General features: G+C 39.4%; 1 protein-coding gene and 1 long non-coding RNA gene across 2 annotated transcripts; one reads left to right on the forward strand and one right to left on the reverse strand.

Annotated features, from left to right (window-relative positions):
• Window positions 1–1,466: 1,466 nt before the first annotated feature.
• Window positions 1,467–5,895, reverse strand: LOC129718110 (uncharacterized). The gene is made up of 2 exons (XM_055668532.1): window positions 5,586–5,895; window positions 1,467–2,308 (listed from the first exon to the last, which is right to left on the reverse strand). Exons 1-2 carry the CDS (start codon window positions 5,702–5,704, stop codon window positions 2,014–2,016), a joined length of 414 nt encoding a protein of 137 aa, XP_055524507.1. The 5' UTR covers window positions 5,705–5,895; the 3' UTR covers window positions 1,467–2,013.
• LOC129718111 (uncharacterized) lies at window positions 5,592–7,299 on the forward strand. Its single transcript, XR_008726807.1, has 3 exons — window positions 5,592–5,950; window positions 6,028–6,142; window positions 7,157–7,299. It is a non-coding gene; the product is annotated as an uncharacterized LOC129718111 (long non-coding RNA).
• Window positions 7,300–15,643: the final 8,344 nt, after the last annotated feature.

Below are 15,643 nucleotides of genomic sequence, written 5' to 3' on the forward strand. Positions count from 1 at the left end.
TTTTTCAAATATCAAGGAAGAACCTTATGTCAAAAAAGAAAAAAAAAATTGGTCGACTTATTATTTTCGAATTTCCAAAATTCCAAAATGTTATGTGTGGCAGTACATAGGCTTACTAATGTGGAGAGATTAGAAAATACGTCAAACCAAATTATCAATAAGTTCCGACAAAAACCGTTGCAATCTTCAATTACAACAAATAGCTCACCTTAAAGTAAGTTAGGTGTAAGTTTAGATTTTTTTGTTTTTGTCCCATATTGAAAGTACTCGCATTACAGTCCCACTGCATAGTGGTACAAACTGCAAATATATAATTTTGCTACAGATTAGTGTATATCGGGTTATTTTAGGCATATAGAAGTATGTCATTTAATTAACTAGACTAATGTTGTTTTTCTATAGTACAATCTACGTTGCCAATGATACTGCCGGTTGCTGGTTGAATTTATATGTGATGGGACAAAATATGCGTTTGTCTTTTTTTAAAGTTATATAACGTAAAACCAATTCCATCCGTGGTTTTTTGTTCTCATCGATAAACTTGTGATGCCATGAAACTGTTATGATCATTGGTTCCGGATGTAATTGCTGGAAATCCGAAAATTCACGGATAATATTAAATCGCCGTTTTCTCAACACGTTGTTTTTCATTATGGGACAGTTATCCGGGTACCAGCAGTTTACATCTTACCTACAGTTATTGTCACCTCGATTATAATCGTATTGCTCGACTAGCGTCAGTTTATTTTTCTCTTATGCCCTACATTATACTTAACGTCGGAGGTAGCATTGTGTACGCTATTGGATAAATGACTTGATTCTGTCAAGATTCGAACCTGAGACTATTACATTGTTAACGTCACTATTACATACAACCGCAAGGGCTATTAACGTTGCAGTATTTTCAATTTGTCGTTTTTTAAACTCGCCGTAAAAAAGATGTAAAAAAATCTTACTGTGTAACCGAATCTGGGTTGCAGGTGGACTCATCCGGCCAACTTGCATTAGTTTTTTTCTAAAAAAACTGGTAAACACAGGTTTCGCTCTAGAACTCAAAATAGAAAAAAATATTGAATATTAAAATATTATAGCTCTTTTACCACCCTACTGAATTTTGGTGCCCTCAGCAAGGACAAATTTTCGAGAGACTTGAACTCGTTTTCCCATAAGCAAACGTAGAAGAAACAAACCCAGCGAGCAACTACTTTGCGATCTTTTGATTCACTTCTGCCTTTACTAGGGGTACCAATATTGGAATGATTTAAAAGCCATAATCTTTTTAGGGCAACTCTTTGAGCTTTAGAGTAACTTAACTAACCGTTGACTCCAAGGTTACTTACAAATTATAGTTATTGATAGATATGTCGCTGCATCTAAACTGACTTGGAGAGCCATTATTTGAAGTCTTAGTAAGGGTATTGCATGTACATAGCAGGAATTCTTCAAAAATTGGGCTGAACGAAAAATTTAAAACGATAAAGTTTACAGGTCTTTGTAATGTATTATTGCTTCGTTTTATACATAGCAAAGGTCATCACTGATTAATAAAACCACCATTGGCGACAAGGATGAGGAAATTTTCCCCAAATGTTACATCAGTTATTTTCCACATGCAATCGTTCTAATCGTCCCTGTGCCAACACACTGTTTACGACTGGAAATGCGCTTCGAACCGGCTTGTCGCTATCGGCCCAGAACGAGAGGCGATCTCGAGTTTCATCGTTCAGTCATGCGCGCTAAGGTAAATTGATAAGCGATCTGAGGAGGGGTCCAACACTCCACGCATGTACCGAGAACCATTGTTTGCTCATCTGTGCGTTGTGTTTTTTTCCTTCGCTAGCTTGATAATGCAATCGTATAAACGATCCAGATGGTCCGATTGGATGCGCCTATGCGACTCGGTTAAAATAAATATTTTGCGATTGAGAGACTAATCTTGTCGTTAGAAATTAGAGTAAGGCTAAGTGCTATCACAGCTATCGGATGCTCTGCTTTTTATGCAAGACTGTTGTCTCAGGACGGTTGACTGAGCAGACGCAAGATTATACCGATGTCTCCCGTCGCTGTTTGCGTGGCACTATCGGCCGCAACCGTATTTACCACTGTCGTCATATTCTCCGAAAAAGCTCCGTTGTTCGTTGTTTCGCAAAACCCGGCCTCCAGGGCGGACGCGGCAATGTAACATGATATTGCCAACGCTACCAGACAAATTAACCAGTACAAGAAGAAGCAAATTTGCCGCACGCGGTTCCAGAACGGGTCGTCAATGAACTTGGCCAATTCGTCCTTCGTCAAAGCGTACGTATCACTGTAAAAACAAAAAAAAAGGCATTTTTGAAATAATTGATACGCGCAAAATGTAGAATCACGTGTTTGTAAACAAACGTGCAAATCAGTAACCCGGTAGCGAGACGAATTTCGTTGAACCATGGAAACTGCGTTATAACAGCGAGTCTAAAATGTTGGGGTCGTGATCGCGACATAGGTATTGAACTTGAACTCGTCGTCATACGACGCATCATTATCAGTTCTAACTGCCAGGCCTTGCTTGCTTAGTGATAGACGCAAGAGTCGTTGTCACCGAGGGCATCAAGCTGGCGGCGGAGAATTTGCACATTATTTCAAAGTACGATAGCGTCCCGTATAGCACGAGGTAGATAAGCAGACCTATACACTGCCCCTGTTTACATAGTTGACGTAACAACCAACACCATCATTGCGAGAAAAACACGTTTTTGTTATTTTAACCCAAATCATTATATTGAGATACAATTTCAACAAAATAGTCTGTCAATTTTATGAAGATTGATGCTTGAAAAGAGGCCCCATGGTAATACGAGTCGGCCCGTGGTAATTGATCCAGGAAAACTGCTACGCCAGTTTATGCGAATAAACATGTATTTTTCACGCAGATTGTTCGCATAGTTTGGCGAAAAAACTTGACTACTTCCTACTCTGCCTCGCAGTTGATTCAGTTTTATCAATCGTGTTTCGGTCAAACGTCAGTTATTGTCCATCGGCAGTTTCAATTAGACAAACACGCACAAACACACATACAAACACACACACAAACACATGCATAAAGACTTACATTTACGCTAAGGTGGGTAATCGTTACATGGGAAAATGCAAACTTGACAGCACAGAGCCAGGACAATGTTTTCTTTGGTTTGACCCCAGACAATGTTAAATCTGCCGGGTATGGATTACTCGGATTGTTTGGGGCCCCAAATAGAACCTTAAAATCGTTCTGGCAAATCGATTAAGTTCACCCACCGTATTATACACACACGTTTTAATTATTTCATCTGATGCAAATATTCACTAGTAGGGGGGAAAGGACACGGTGACTTTACACCTTCCTGAGGCTGAGTGTTTTGTAAAAATATTAATATACAATACAATTATTCTATCGCACTTTCCCCTTTACCCCTTTCCATGGAATATTTGTCGAATTAAACGACTTAGCTTAGACAAACAGACAGTAGTAAGACAGTCGAATAAAACGACTTAACATAAACAATTGCACCTTGTATATAGTGACGCCAGTTTTTGCAACCAATTGGCAGTTACGCCAAAACGTTTTTCAAATATTTCTCAAAAGTTTCAGAACAAAATGGTTTTCTTTTTGTTTGTAGTGTATGTATTTTAGGGAAAGGAAGCTGAATCAACGAAAAAGTGCATTTTGGTCATTTTGGCTCTTACGTCAACTATGTAAACAAGGGCAGTACAGTAAACATCCAATGGCTATGTTTATTAGCAAAACTGATTTGCCTCAGTTAACCTAAAATCGGTGGAATAGCAATATATTTTGCTGCTTTGATGTTCGATAATGGGATATTTAGGTACATAAAATTGGCAATAGAATGAAAGGTGTGTCGACAAGTCGTGCTGTACATTTTTACTTTCAACAACAGCACTTAGCCCGAAAAAGTACTAAACATTACGGAAAAATTGTGATAAACCGAGAACATACATCGTGCATTTATTCTAGTTATCGACACCGGACCGGGAAAAGTCTGATCTGGAGTCTAATGGGAAAAGAACCTTCGATGTAATTACAAGTAACGAAAAATGACACACAGAACATACAGGAAGCTTCATATAGAAAAAAAATCAAAATGTAATTCACATTTTTTTCACTCAATGTATTTTATTTATTTATTACCAGTCAGTACCTTTTCTCAGCCTCACAATCATGGCGAGTACAATTGTCTTTGGAAGAAAGTTACAGTTGTTTCTAAAAATCGAAGCAAAAGAAAATAAATTTTTTTCTTGTAATGCTTGCAAAATTAACCACAGGTCGCGATTCTCTCCGACGTCACAGAGTAGAATCAAAATTATAACCTGGAAATACATTCAGCCGGAAATTACCGCCTGGATGAAAAAAAAAGCATAGAAATGTCATGACGTTTGTCAATGACGGATTGCATTTCAGTTATTCAGTCAGTTTCTCTGCTTGATAGTTACGGTAAGTGTATACTGTAAAGTTGCGAAGACGACAATAAGTAGTATAAAGTTATTATAAAGTTTGGTGAAAAAAAATCATTCAACAATAGTCCAGATAGCAACTCAATATATTGCTATCTGCAAACTATTATTTTTAATGGACACTATTTTGTAGTTAAATTTCACTATCGAAATTTGAAAAAACAAGAAACTGCATGTCAGATGAAGAATCGATTAGGCTAAAACAACTTAAGGTAAAATATTACACACACTTTTGGCTTCATTTATGTATCAGTGTAGATTTGTTGTTCGGTAAACTTTGGTTTCATAGGAAAACTTTTTAAGACTGACTTGTAAAAACTCATAATGCTTTGAGTAGACGTTTACAAAATAAATAACACACATTAGCGAGAAACATTTCAAAACGAAGAAAAAATTCATTTTCGGCAGGTATTAGTTTCAATTATTTTTATTATTTTTAAATGCCGGGCTTCGGTATTTTAATATACTTGAAACATTATCATTGTTAATATCTGCTGAGAATTTTACTAGCTTTCGAAAAACTTGTCACGTCTTATTCCTCAAAAAGTGTTTGACGAACACTCGGCTGTGAAAATGTTGGTTGAATAAAGTAGAACTGCGTAAAAAACACATTTCCGTTTTATGAGTGTTATTCCATTCTACCAAAATCACCACGTAAGGGCACAGAAACGAAAATATACTGAAATAGTAAAAGAGTTTAAAATTTGAAGTCATGTTTTGTAAGTCTCTTGAAATTTCAACGCTTTAAATAAATAGAAATAAATTTCTAAAACTGTAAGTATACAAGATACATCACAGAGTTGGAAAATCTGCTATTAGTGCACCTTGGCGATATTCAATACGAAAAAAAAGTCTTAGGATCTTTTATGTTCACATTGTATCAAGATGAACAATTCCATTCCATATACACTGCATACAATTTTTTTAAAAGTCAAACAAAAGAGCGCATATAAAGGCGTTCGCTCCAAGCACCACACTGATCCAATATCGATATCCAGTCGATGAGATTTTCAAATTGTACATGTAGCGTATATAATGCGAAATTCTTTTGTTGCTACGCCTTCCACGTGTAATAAAAACAATACTAAACTCACTATTCACTAATTAGACTCGTGGTGGTGTTGTTGTTGTAATCTTCTTGTGGTATCGAAATGACGTAGGATTTTTTCTGGTACTCCTGGGGCACTAGTGGGGTTTTCTCGTTAACGGTCATTTTCGTGTTGGCTGGTCACTCGGTACACTTGACACTGTTAAGAGCTCTCACAAAACAGGCAGGCTGCACGCGATAGCTACGGTCTCAACTCTGCAATACTTGTGATCGCTGATCCTGCTCCGGTTTGAGTTTTATACTGCTCGGAGGCTGCGTATACAGCACAGAGCACACACCGATCCGTGAGATGTCCGAGTGTGCCGATAGAGAGCCATCGTTCCTGATTCTAATAGCGGTAGCATCTTTTCGGTACGTACGAGAACCCCAGCTGAGTTCTTTGAGATAGTGCTCTCTATCTTATTTTTGTTCCTACGTGCAACTTTTAGCGTGTAGTCGCTCACCAATACAAATATTAACAAGCGGCTTTCCCAATGATGACGTGAATGATGAGATGAACCAACTACCGATCGTTATGACTCAATTGTTACGGAACTGATAACAGTAAGCATTTGTTTGTTATTCAATTCAATGAGCTTGTTTTTGGTTCTGGGGGTTCTGGGGGGTACGTAAATCGCTTGTAGTAGTAGCATTAACAGAACTTCATTTAAGTTAAATCACTAACGTCTGTAATGTGGAAAATATGTGGAATAGTTGATATAGGTTATTGAAAGTACATGTAAATACGGTAATATAAAGAAATAACTGCGGCAACTGTGATCCAGGTAAGATTATGAAAATGACTGTCAACTTGTAAGTCATTAAATTCACTTGAACCGATTAGAAACTATGTGTATTCTCGTCAAAATTCAGAAATTCAGACTGCAGATCGAAAAATTTTCTATGTATTGTTATCAGGATATTTTCCCACGCGAGAAGGTCAAGTTTCACTACGCCGTAGACAACAGCCGCGCGTTTGCTAGACCCGCACAGTGCGGCTTGCTGTTACGGAAGCAAACGGAGTCTCCCGGCTTCACAGATCGTCATCCTTCATTGAGGCGTGCAGATATAGCAATCAGTATAGAGTAGTTTCACACCAAATGACCTATCGTTCAATTTCAAGGGTTTTCAATTTGAGCGAAATTTTCTATTCATATTTGCTCAACAAATTAATGGAGACATTTTCCAGACTCGAGGACAATCAATCCACATTTTCTGGCCATTTTGGCTGGAAAGTGCTTGTTAAATTAACCCGATTACATATGCGTGCAAGTTCTTCTTTGAATTTCTTAGCAGTGTGATAATATTTCCCGTGCGAGTCATTCAGTCCGCAACGATCGATGAAGAAGATCTGGAAGCTTTGCTCTCTATGAATATTATGGGATGATGTAACTTTTGTTGATTCTGAAGTAATCCTTTCCTCAACTTGTTCGTTTGGTTATTCAAGTTTAGTTTTATTACACAACGATTTGAAGTCATTAAAAATTGTCATTTTCAGTTTAGCAATTAGCTGTACCTAAAGCAAAGAGTTGGTGCTAAATTCCGATTCGGAACTCAACCTTCGTTTATTATACACAGACTTCGCAGCCAACTGTTCGATGTAGGTACAGGACAATTGTGAGGCTAGCGCTACGATCCTACTGGCTGGCGACTGGCTTTTTAGGACAGCATCGAACCTCGAGACCAACTGGAAGGTTCAGCGGTACCCATCAATACGATAATGAGGTAATTTATGTGTGCTAGTAAAAATTTATTTTTCAACATCATTCTACACTGTGATTATGTATCCGAAAATTCTCTCTTTTTCTAAAATATTTTTATTATGATTTCGAAAATCCTCGGCATACGAGTGCCGAGTTGTAGAAATTGGTAAAAGATGCTAAATCAATCGTTCGTCAGGAATCCTGAATCGGAAGAAACTCAATACCTTACTTACCTTACCAGTCAGCTCCAGGTCGAAGTGTCCCTTGCTGTTCGAAGAAGTCGTCTCCATTCAACTCGGTCCATGGCTGCAGCTCGCCAGCCATGTCGTCTGCGGGGGCCCCGCAGGTCGTCTTCCACTTGATTGAGCCACCTTGCTCGCTGCGCGCCCCGTCGCCTTGTTCCAGTCGGGTTGTTATCAAGAACCATTTTCACCGGGTTGTCGTCCGACATCCTAACGACATGCCCAGCCCACCGTAGTCTCCCGATTTTCGCCGTTTGAACGATGAGTGGTTCTCCCAGCAGCTGATGCAACACGTGGTTCATCCGCCTTCTCCACGATCCATCTTCCATCTACACTCCACCACAGATGGTACGCAACACCTTTCGTTTGAAAACCCCAAGGGCGCGTTGGGCCTCCACAAGCATAGTCCAGGTTTCGTGGCCGTAGAGGACTACCGGTCTGATCAGTGTTGACGTGAGACTACGTCTTTCTTCACTACACTATGGTACATTCTGTGAAAACTGGATTGAACATGTAGGGTAGCTTGGGGTAATTTGGACCCCTGGGATGAAATGGACAGGTGCTTTATCTTGGAAAGTATTACATTTTTGGGTTCCATGTACTACTTCATCCTTTCCTTGAACTAATATAAAAATTTCATGGTTTGCTGTGACAGGTGCATCGCAGTGCCAATGTAAACAAAGGAAACCTCAATAGTTGATTTTGCTGTAAGTTTTACGCTTGTGTATTTAAGGTTTTTTGAGATTTTCTTCGTTGTTTTCAGTCCAATGAGCTTTGCAGCCGTGTTTGTCTAGTAAAAGAGTACATTTTAATGAAAGATTGCGATAAGTTTGATCGAAAATAGTGGAAGGAAATGAGTTTTTAGAAAGGCGTCCTGTTTGGGGTAAAATGGACAGTTTTTTTGGGGTATTATGGTCAGGCGAGTTTGAAGTAAATTCTTTTGTCGGACTGATGCCGCGGGCAAATAAAAACGAACGGATAGACGGCGGTGTACAAACAATGAACTGTAAAAAGTGTTGCAGGCAATCTGGGATGATTTTTCTGTACAAAAAGTGTTTTCAATGCCCCGCAGAGTGGCGGGTTTCTGAACAAAAGTTGGAAAAACCTATTTTTTTTCTAAAATTCTTTAAAATGACGTATAATGCCAATTTTTGGGTGCTGATGTCGGAAAATGTTGTTCCCCTAAAATGCCGTTAAACCTTTCTTATTATCAGATTTATTTTTTTGTTCAGATCATGTTCAACATTGGTATACCTTTCTCTATCGAAAAACTTTATACCTGTATTTTTTTTGTTTGGTCCTTAGTGTGATCCATTTTGGATTAAAGTTGCCAAAAATCGGCAATCATTTTTCAAAAAATTGTAACTTTTGAGCCGTTTGACCGATTAAAAGATTTAATGGAAAATCTAAGGAATTTGATAGGCCTTTCAAGGAAAAATAAGAAATCGTACGTCAACGTACATTCGTTATATATTTTTCCGTTTCGCGAATTCGGGATTAACGGGTTTGGAACGACGATATGCAAGCCGGAACCCAAAAATTTGAAAAATACGGTTAATTTCATATAGGCTGTTGATTATCCGATCATTCCGAACTGTTTCACGAGACTGTACGGTACACAAGAGTTCTGAAAAATAACATAAATTTCCCCTCAAAACGAAACTCGTTGATTCAAAATCAGATCAAAATTGAGGGAATTAGGTAATCGAAGTTAAGCTCAAAATTGTGATTTTCGAACATAAAAATCATTGAAATTTCCTGACACAGCAACATTCAAAGTGCTGCCAAAAATTGGTATATCATCCGATTCTCATGAAACTTACATCACACATACACTGACACACACACATACACACGCACACACACACTCTCACACACACACACACACAAACGCGAGTGTGCGACACACGATCGCATACTCAGTTTCTAGTATGAATAATTGGAGAAGGGGAATTTTTTTGGCCTACTGTGGAACCACTGTGCAATGCCTAAGAAATGCAGTTATCATTCCGTATGCCTGATACCACCTTCTACTGTGTATTAAGCAACTATTGATACTATAAAACTCACATTTTTTACCCTGTCCACATCACCCCAAACACTGTCCATATTACCCCAATAGCTGTCCATTTTCACCCCAAACGATTTTTTTATGTCCGAAAATCATAATTTTTAGTTTCGTTATTTTTTTTGTTATTTTGATCTTAATATCAGGGTTTTTTCGTGTAGAAACATAGAAAACAGATCAATATTACTATAGTACATTACGTTTATGGGATAGAAAAAACAGGTTACGAAATAACAGGAGTTTTCCTTAGGGGGTCCAAATTACCCCAAACTACCCTAACGTTTTTGGTTGGCTGAATGGAAGATTTTAGATGCCAATAGCGCTCAAACAACTGTTCCGATTTCAATAGTTAAAATACCGTTGGAAAGCTAAAATATACAAGATTTGTATAACATGATAATTTTAGTTACCATTTTCTTATTACTCCATGAAAATTGCGGAAAAGTTTGAAGATCGAATATCCACATACATTTCTCATACGATTGGTATATTTCCCTAACGCAGACTTCAAAAACATAGAAGGAATGATTTCACGCATTCAGTCACGCATTCAGGCTAGCAATGCCAGCCAATTGGCAAAACTTGCAACAGTCCATACACAGATACACGGGTTGACTAACGCCGAGTACGCACACGAATGGATGTGGAACGAAAAGAACGAAAGAACTGATTCACTGATCTGGCAATCCGCTCGCAGGCTGATCAAAAGATTCAGTTCTTTGAAAGAGCGAAATCTTTCGCTCTCAGAAGAACTGGTTCTTCCGATGGCTCTTTTGTTCAGCTCGCAGGCAATTCGCTCGCGATCAGAAGATTTCGATCTTTTAAAGAACTGATTTTCTGATCAGCTCGGGAGCGGGTTGTTTGCATAGATTCAAAAGATCAGTGAACCAGTTCTTTCGCTCTTTTCGTTCCACTTTTCGTTTACGTCCCGGCGTTAGCCAGCCCGTGTGCTGTGTGTGAACTGTGGCAAGTAGATTTTATTTTTTATTCCCGCGGCGGGTGGATGGTTATGCATAGGAGAGCAGGCAGCCGGCGGCAGCTATTTTCTGGAAGTTCTATTGCAGTGTCTGATCAACAAAATCGGCTTCAGCTTTTTGCTTGAAGTAAGGGGTGAGTTACCGCTCTTAAAAAAAGAGCGATAGATCACTCATTCACTTTGAAGAACCAGCTCTTTAGATCAGTTCGTGAGCGGATTGCCCACCTCTAGCTCATTCCCTGGTCGACCGTCAAAGCGAACAGTTCGTTTTCCCTTCGTTCTGAGTTGGAGCCCACCAGTGGTAATTTAATTCAGATATCGTTGTTGGAGTACAGTCCGAAACTGGGCGTGATCGGCACTTGGGACCATTGGAAGACTTGGAAGCCGTTTGGATGCTGCCGATAGTAATTTGTGTAGGTATAATGTGTCGTATATCAAGCGTGTGCGTGTGTATGTGTGTGTGAGTAGTGTTAGCGTGTGTATGTGTGTGTGAGTAATGTTATCGTGTATGTGTGTGTGCGTCGCGTGAGCGTGTGTATGTGTGTGTGTGAGTAGCGTTAGCGTGTGTATGTGTGTGTGTGTGAGTAGCGTTGGCGTGTGTGTGAGAGAGTAGCGTTAGCGTGTGTGTATGTGTGTGTGTGTGTGAGTAGCGTTAGCGTGTGTATGTGTGTGTGTGTAGCGTTAGCGTGTGTAGGTGTGTGTGTAGCGATAGCGTGTGTATGTGTGTTTAGCGTTAGTGTGTGTAACGCTGGCGTGTATGTGTGTGTTTAGCGTTAGCGTGTGTAGGGTCGTGTAACGTTAGTGTGTGTATGCGTGTGTAGCGTTAGCGTGTGTATCTTATTCTTACATAGAGGTGAGGGGGTCTGAAATCTAGGTTTTTAGCGTTACGTGATTTGTGTACGACGTCTTATAACAAATTACTTTTATAGGCAACAAGTTAATTATTTTTCCTATTAGTTTGTATGCTATGGTTTATGACAGTTGTATGTGTTTTTTTGTGAAGTGTTCATGGATTGTTGTGTTTGGTATTTGTACGTTTGCCGAGTTGTAGAAATTGGTAAAAGATGCTAAATCAATCGTTCGTCAGGAATCCTGAATCGGAGGAAAATCAATACCGTGAACCAAAATGATGACAAAAAGATGGTGAGCGCTTTCAAACTATTTGAAGTTCGATTGCATGTTGATGGACGATGCATAATCATAGATGTTTCATACAGCAAGCGGAAAAGGGAATTTGGTAGACATTTTAATGCACACGAACTCAAAGTTCACCGCAAATATCAATGTAATCTGGTTTAAAAAGCGACATTTTTATTGAAACCGCGAAACTTACGTGTCCATAACTACTGAAGCAATACGATGCTTGATTGGCGTTCTGCTATATCAGAATAAGAGTCATGGAGTAATATACCGTCATCAACGTGTAGATGGTACCTTAGAGCCAAGGACAAGAACCGTCCTAACACAGCAAAACCCTACCCGTTTGATAAACATCAAGTCGTCATCACAGCTATGCTTTTCAAAAACAAAGCTCTTTTATATGTATTGATATATGTATAACACTATGCAAAGTGTGTGAAAGTTCTAATTTTGGAAAATTATATTCGAAAATTTGCATTGATCTACTTCATACGATCTTTATTGTTTATTAAAATGGATTAGCACGTTCACATTCATTCTGAAAATGTTATTCTAAAGACTGATAATCCCTGCGATATTCAATTTTACATTTATACAGCATTGACTGGCACTCAGTTATTTTTTTATGGCAACTTAAATTTAAAGTGTAAAAAATTTCAATTTGTTGTTGAAAATGTGCGCTTTTCAAATGCATATAATTATACTACCTCTGATTGAATTTCGAACACCAATCATAAGCTCGCTTCGTTTTTGCTTGCTTCCGGCTGCGTGTTGGTTCAGGCACAGTCAGAGTTTTTTTCAAATGTTTTTTCTAATTTTTTCACGACGATTTTTTGAATGATGCGTTTTTTACGACGTTTTCTCAAATAACGCGGCTTATTTCGACATTTTCTCAAATAACTCGTTTTTTGCACGGCCATTGAGTACGAGAGTACGCACAGGGCAAAAGTACACAATAGCCTTTTCGCAACATACGAGCAAAAAAACTGACAACATTGTATGATTTTGCAGCATTATAACGTCAGTTTATCATACATGTAAACACATAAGATTCTATTTAAATGCCAATATATGTATTTTTGCAACCGGAGTGATGCCTAGAGATAGGAAAATGTTCCAGACGCCATTTTGAATTCCAAAATGGTGACTTCCGGTTTCTAGAAAACAACCTAAAAACCCCTAATATGTGTATTTCCGTAATCGAGGTGATACCTAGAGACTGGAAAACGACCCCAGACACCATTAAGGATTCCAAGAGGCACCTTTCGGTTTCTGGAAAACAACAAAATGTTTCCAAATACCAAGCAATATGGGTATTTTCGGAACCGCGATGTTGCTCTGAGACCATAAAATGACCCCAGACGCCTTTTTGGATTCCAAGATGGAGCGTCCGGTTTTGCGGAAACAACCTAAAATGGTCGAGTACCCTTTAAGATTTCAAAAATAATACCCCAAGAGCAATAGTCGACTTCAGGTGCTATTTTTAAATTCAAGATGGTGACTTCCAGTTCGTAAGGAGTCGTTTTCAGGTCTCTTAACATCATTCTGATTTCAAAAGTACTTACATATGGTAAAATTCGGTCAATTTTGGATATTTTGCGGAAACTGGAAGTCACCATCTTGAATTAAAAAATCGCATTCGGAGTTGATTTCTCTGCGCATCAATCCGATCCCTGAAATACCCATATTAGATGGTATTCGGTCGTCTTAGGTTGTTTGCCGGAAACCGGAAGTCACCATCTTGGAATTGATAACCCCGCTTGCTCAGGGGGTGTTGGGTGGGGAAAGGTTATGCTTATTATTGGAAACGAGCTCACAGCTAGTCTTACATTCACCACTTTCTAGTACTTCACTTACAGAACACACCCGGGGCACGAACCATTTAACAGGGGTGAACAAAATTTCAGTACGTTGCCTAACGACTCCGACACTATCGTATCGAAATGAACTTTTCCTTCGAAACCAACTAAACGAAAGAGCGAAATGCGAAGCTAGGTGAAAATTAAGGGGAATCTCGGGCTTGAAAGTAGGTATAAATCATCTTAAAAATCTAGTTTATTTCCCTTCCCGACATAGCTCTGTCCTTATTACTAAGTTACTTGCTCTCTTGACGACGTTCACAAGTGGCTAAATTCCGTTCCGTTACTGCTGAGCACGAGTCGGCGTCCCGAACATCGTGGCTGTTGACAACTTTTGCGATCCTCTGCTCACTAGCAGCTCATACGGTCTTGTTAATGGCTCCCGGCTCGTACTTGGTAACTAAAGGTGCTGACAGGTGCGCCCAAAATGGCGCTGTTTCAGCTTGGACGCCGCAAAATGGTGGGAAAGATTTCTGTATTCCCTTTCAATAGAGGACGCCGCCTCGACCGTAAAGCTCTGGAAGCAAGAATAAAAGGCCCTTCGATGACCTTTTTTTCTCCTTGTTATACAAATCCATGTGTAGTTTTCCAATAAATCTTTTAATTGCTAAGCACTATCACTACACTTTTTTACTCCTGACAAATCCATTAATTCACACCCAGCGTATTGTAAGTAATTGTACATCAAATCTATAAGCGCGCACCTCTCGATGTTTAGCGGGCTTCGCCAAAAAAAGCCCGCTTGGTACCGGTTCTTCGCCTTTTATGTGAGCTGTCATTGCAGAATCGCGACTGTCCCGAACACCCCCGAACCGCAATAGACCTGCTCCCTGGGCTACCCTTTTCTTTTGAACCACCCTGTGGAGCTGAATAGCTTGGTCGCCTCTGTCAGTGTGCCTGTGAGCGACCCCGTATGAGTGACCCCTCCGTCCCAGACGCGAAGCGACAGACTTGAAGGGATATCACCTAACTCTGTTAAAATGGTAATGGTGATATTGTTGACGAGCTTTCTTGCTTGGGTGACCCCTCCGTCCTAGACGTTAAACGACATACTTGGAGGGATATCACTCATGTAGATGTGCCGTGAATCCAGGGTAGGATCTAGGGGATGGGGGATTTAAGTCGAGCAAGTCTGGATTAAGTTTTAATTGTAGCGGAGCCAGCGCATGCAATGAAACCGAAGGTTACAGAATTTAGAATGGCATATAGGATCGTTTTAATGTTTCTGGACATCATCCCGATACCGGAAGTACTCATATGGGGTAGTATTTGGTACTGTTTTCCACAAACCAGAAGTCACCATTTTGAACTCAGAAATATCCTCTGGAGTTGACTTTTGATCTCAGCATCAATTCGATTCCTGAAATACCCATATTTGGTGGTATCCGACCATTTATGGTTGTTTTCCGGAAACCGGAAGTCGTCGACAAGGTACCCGGGTACCCTGCCGAGTACAGAACGGTTAAAAGCATGGTTTTTAGAAAAACGCGTTTAAACTTTCAAAATGCTATAAATATTAATAATCGCAATGATAAAGCACCTAATGTTACCTTCAGTCAGCTATCCCTGCGCCGTAAAGTTGTCCTTACTTGGCTTTATTTTCCTCTTCTTTCTTTTTTTATCTGATGTAAGGCTGCGCCTACTCTTTTTCGCAATATCAGATATGCGATGCTCAGCGACTTTGACGCGGTTGGTGTCCGAACCCACGCAAAACTCAAACTTGTCACTCATATTTAGGTACTTTTGAATATAACTCACAGTTAATAAGTATAGAAAAACTCAAACAAAGAACGTACACAACGAGAACGACTGATCGACTAAACAAAGGGAAATTGTGAATAAACACGTGCTTTAGAGACGCTGTAACGGTCGAAACTTGATGCAGCGACCCCTATACTTTAAATTTGAAACACGATATTGTTTATTGGTAACTTCTACTAGCTTAAAATTTTTTTGCTGCATATTACCCCTTAATATAAGTCTGGAAAAAAAAAACCGCAATCAGTGATTAAACAATTTGATGTTACCCAAAACTGTAAGAAAAACCAAGCGCCCCGATTTCGTTTTCCACTTGTTC

The sequence above is a fragment of the Wyeomyia smithii genome, chromosome 1 (genome assembly GCF_029784165.1).
Source record: "Wyeomyia smithii strain HCP4-BCI-WySm-NY-G18 chromosome 1, ASM2978416v1, whole genome shotgun sequence".
NCBI lineage: Eukaryota > Metazoa > Arthropoda > Insecta > Diptera > Culicidae > Wyeomyia > Wyeomyia smithii.

Coding starts and splice junctions, on each gene's coding strand:
- LOC129718110 (XM_055668532.1), bottom strand. CDS start 5,704: ATGACCGTTAACGAGAAAACCCCACTAGTGCCCCAGGAGTACCAGAAA. Junction 2,309..5,585: donor ACGAGTCTAATTAGTGAATA/GTGAGTTTAGTA, acceptor TTGTTTTTACAG/TGATACGTACGCTTTGACGA.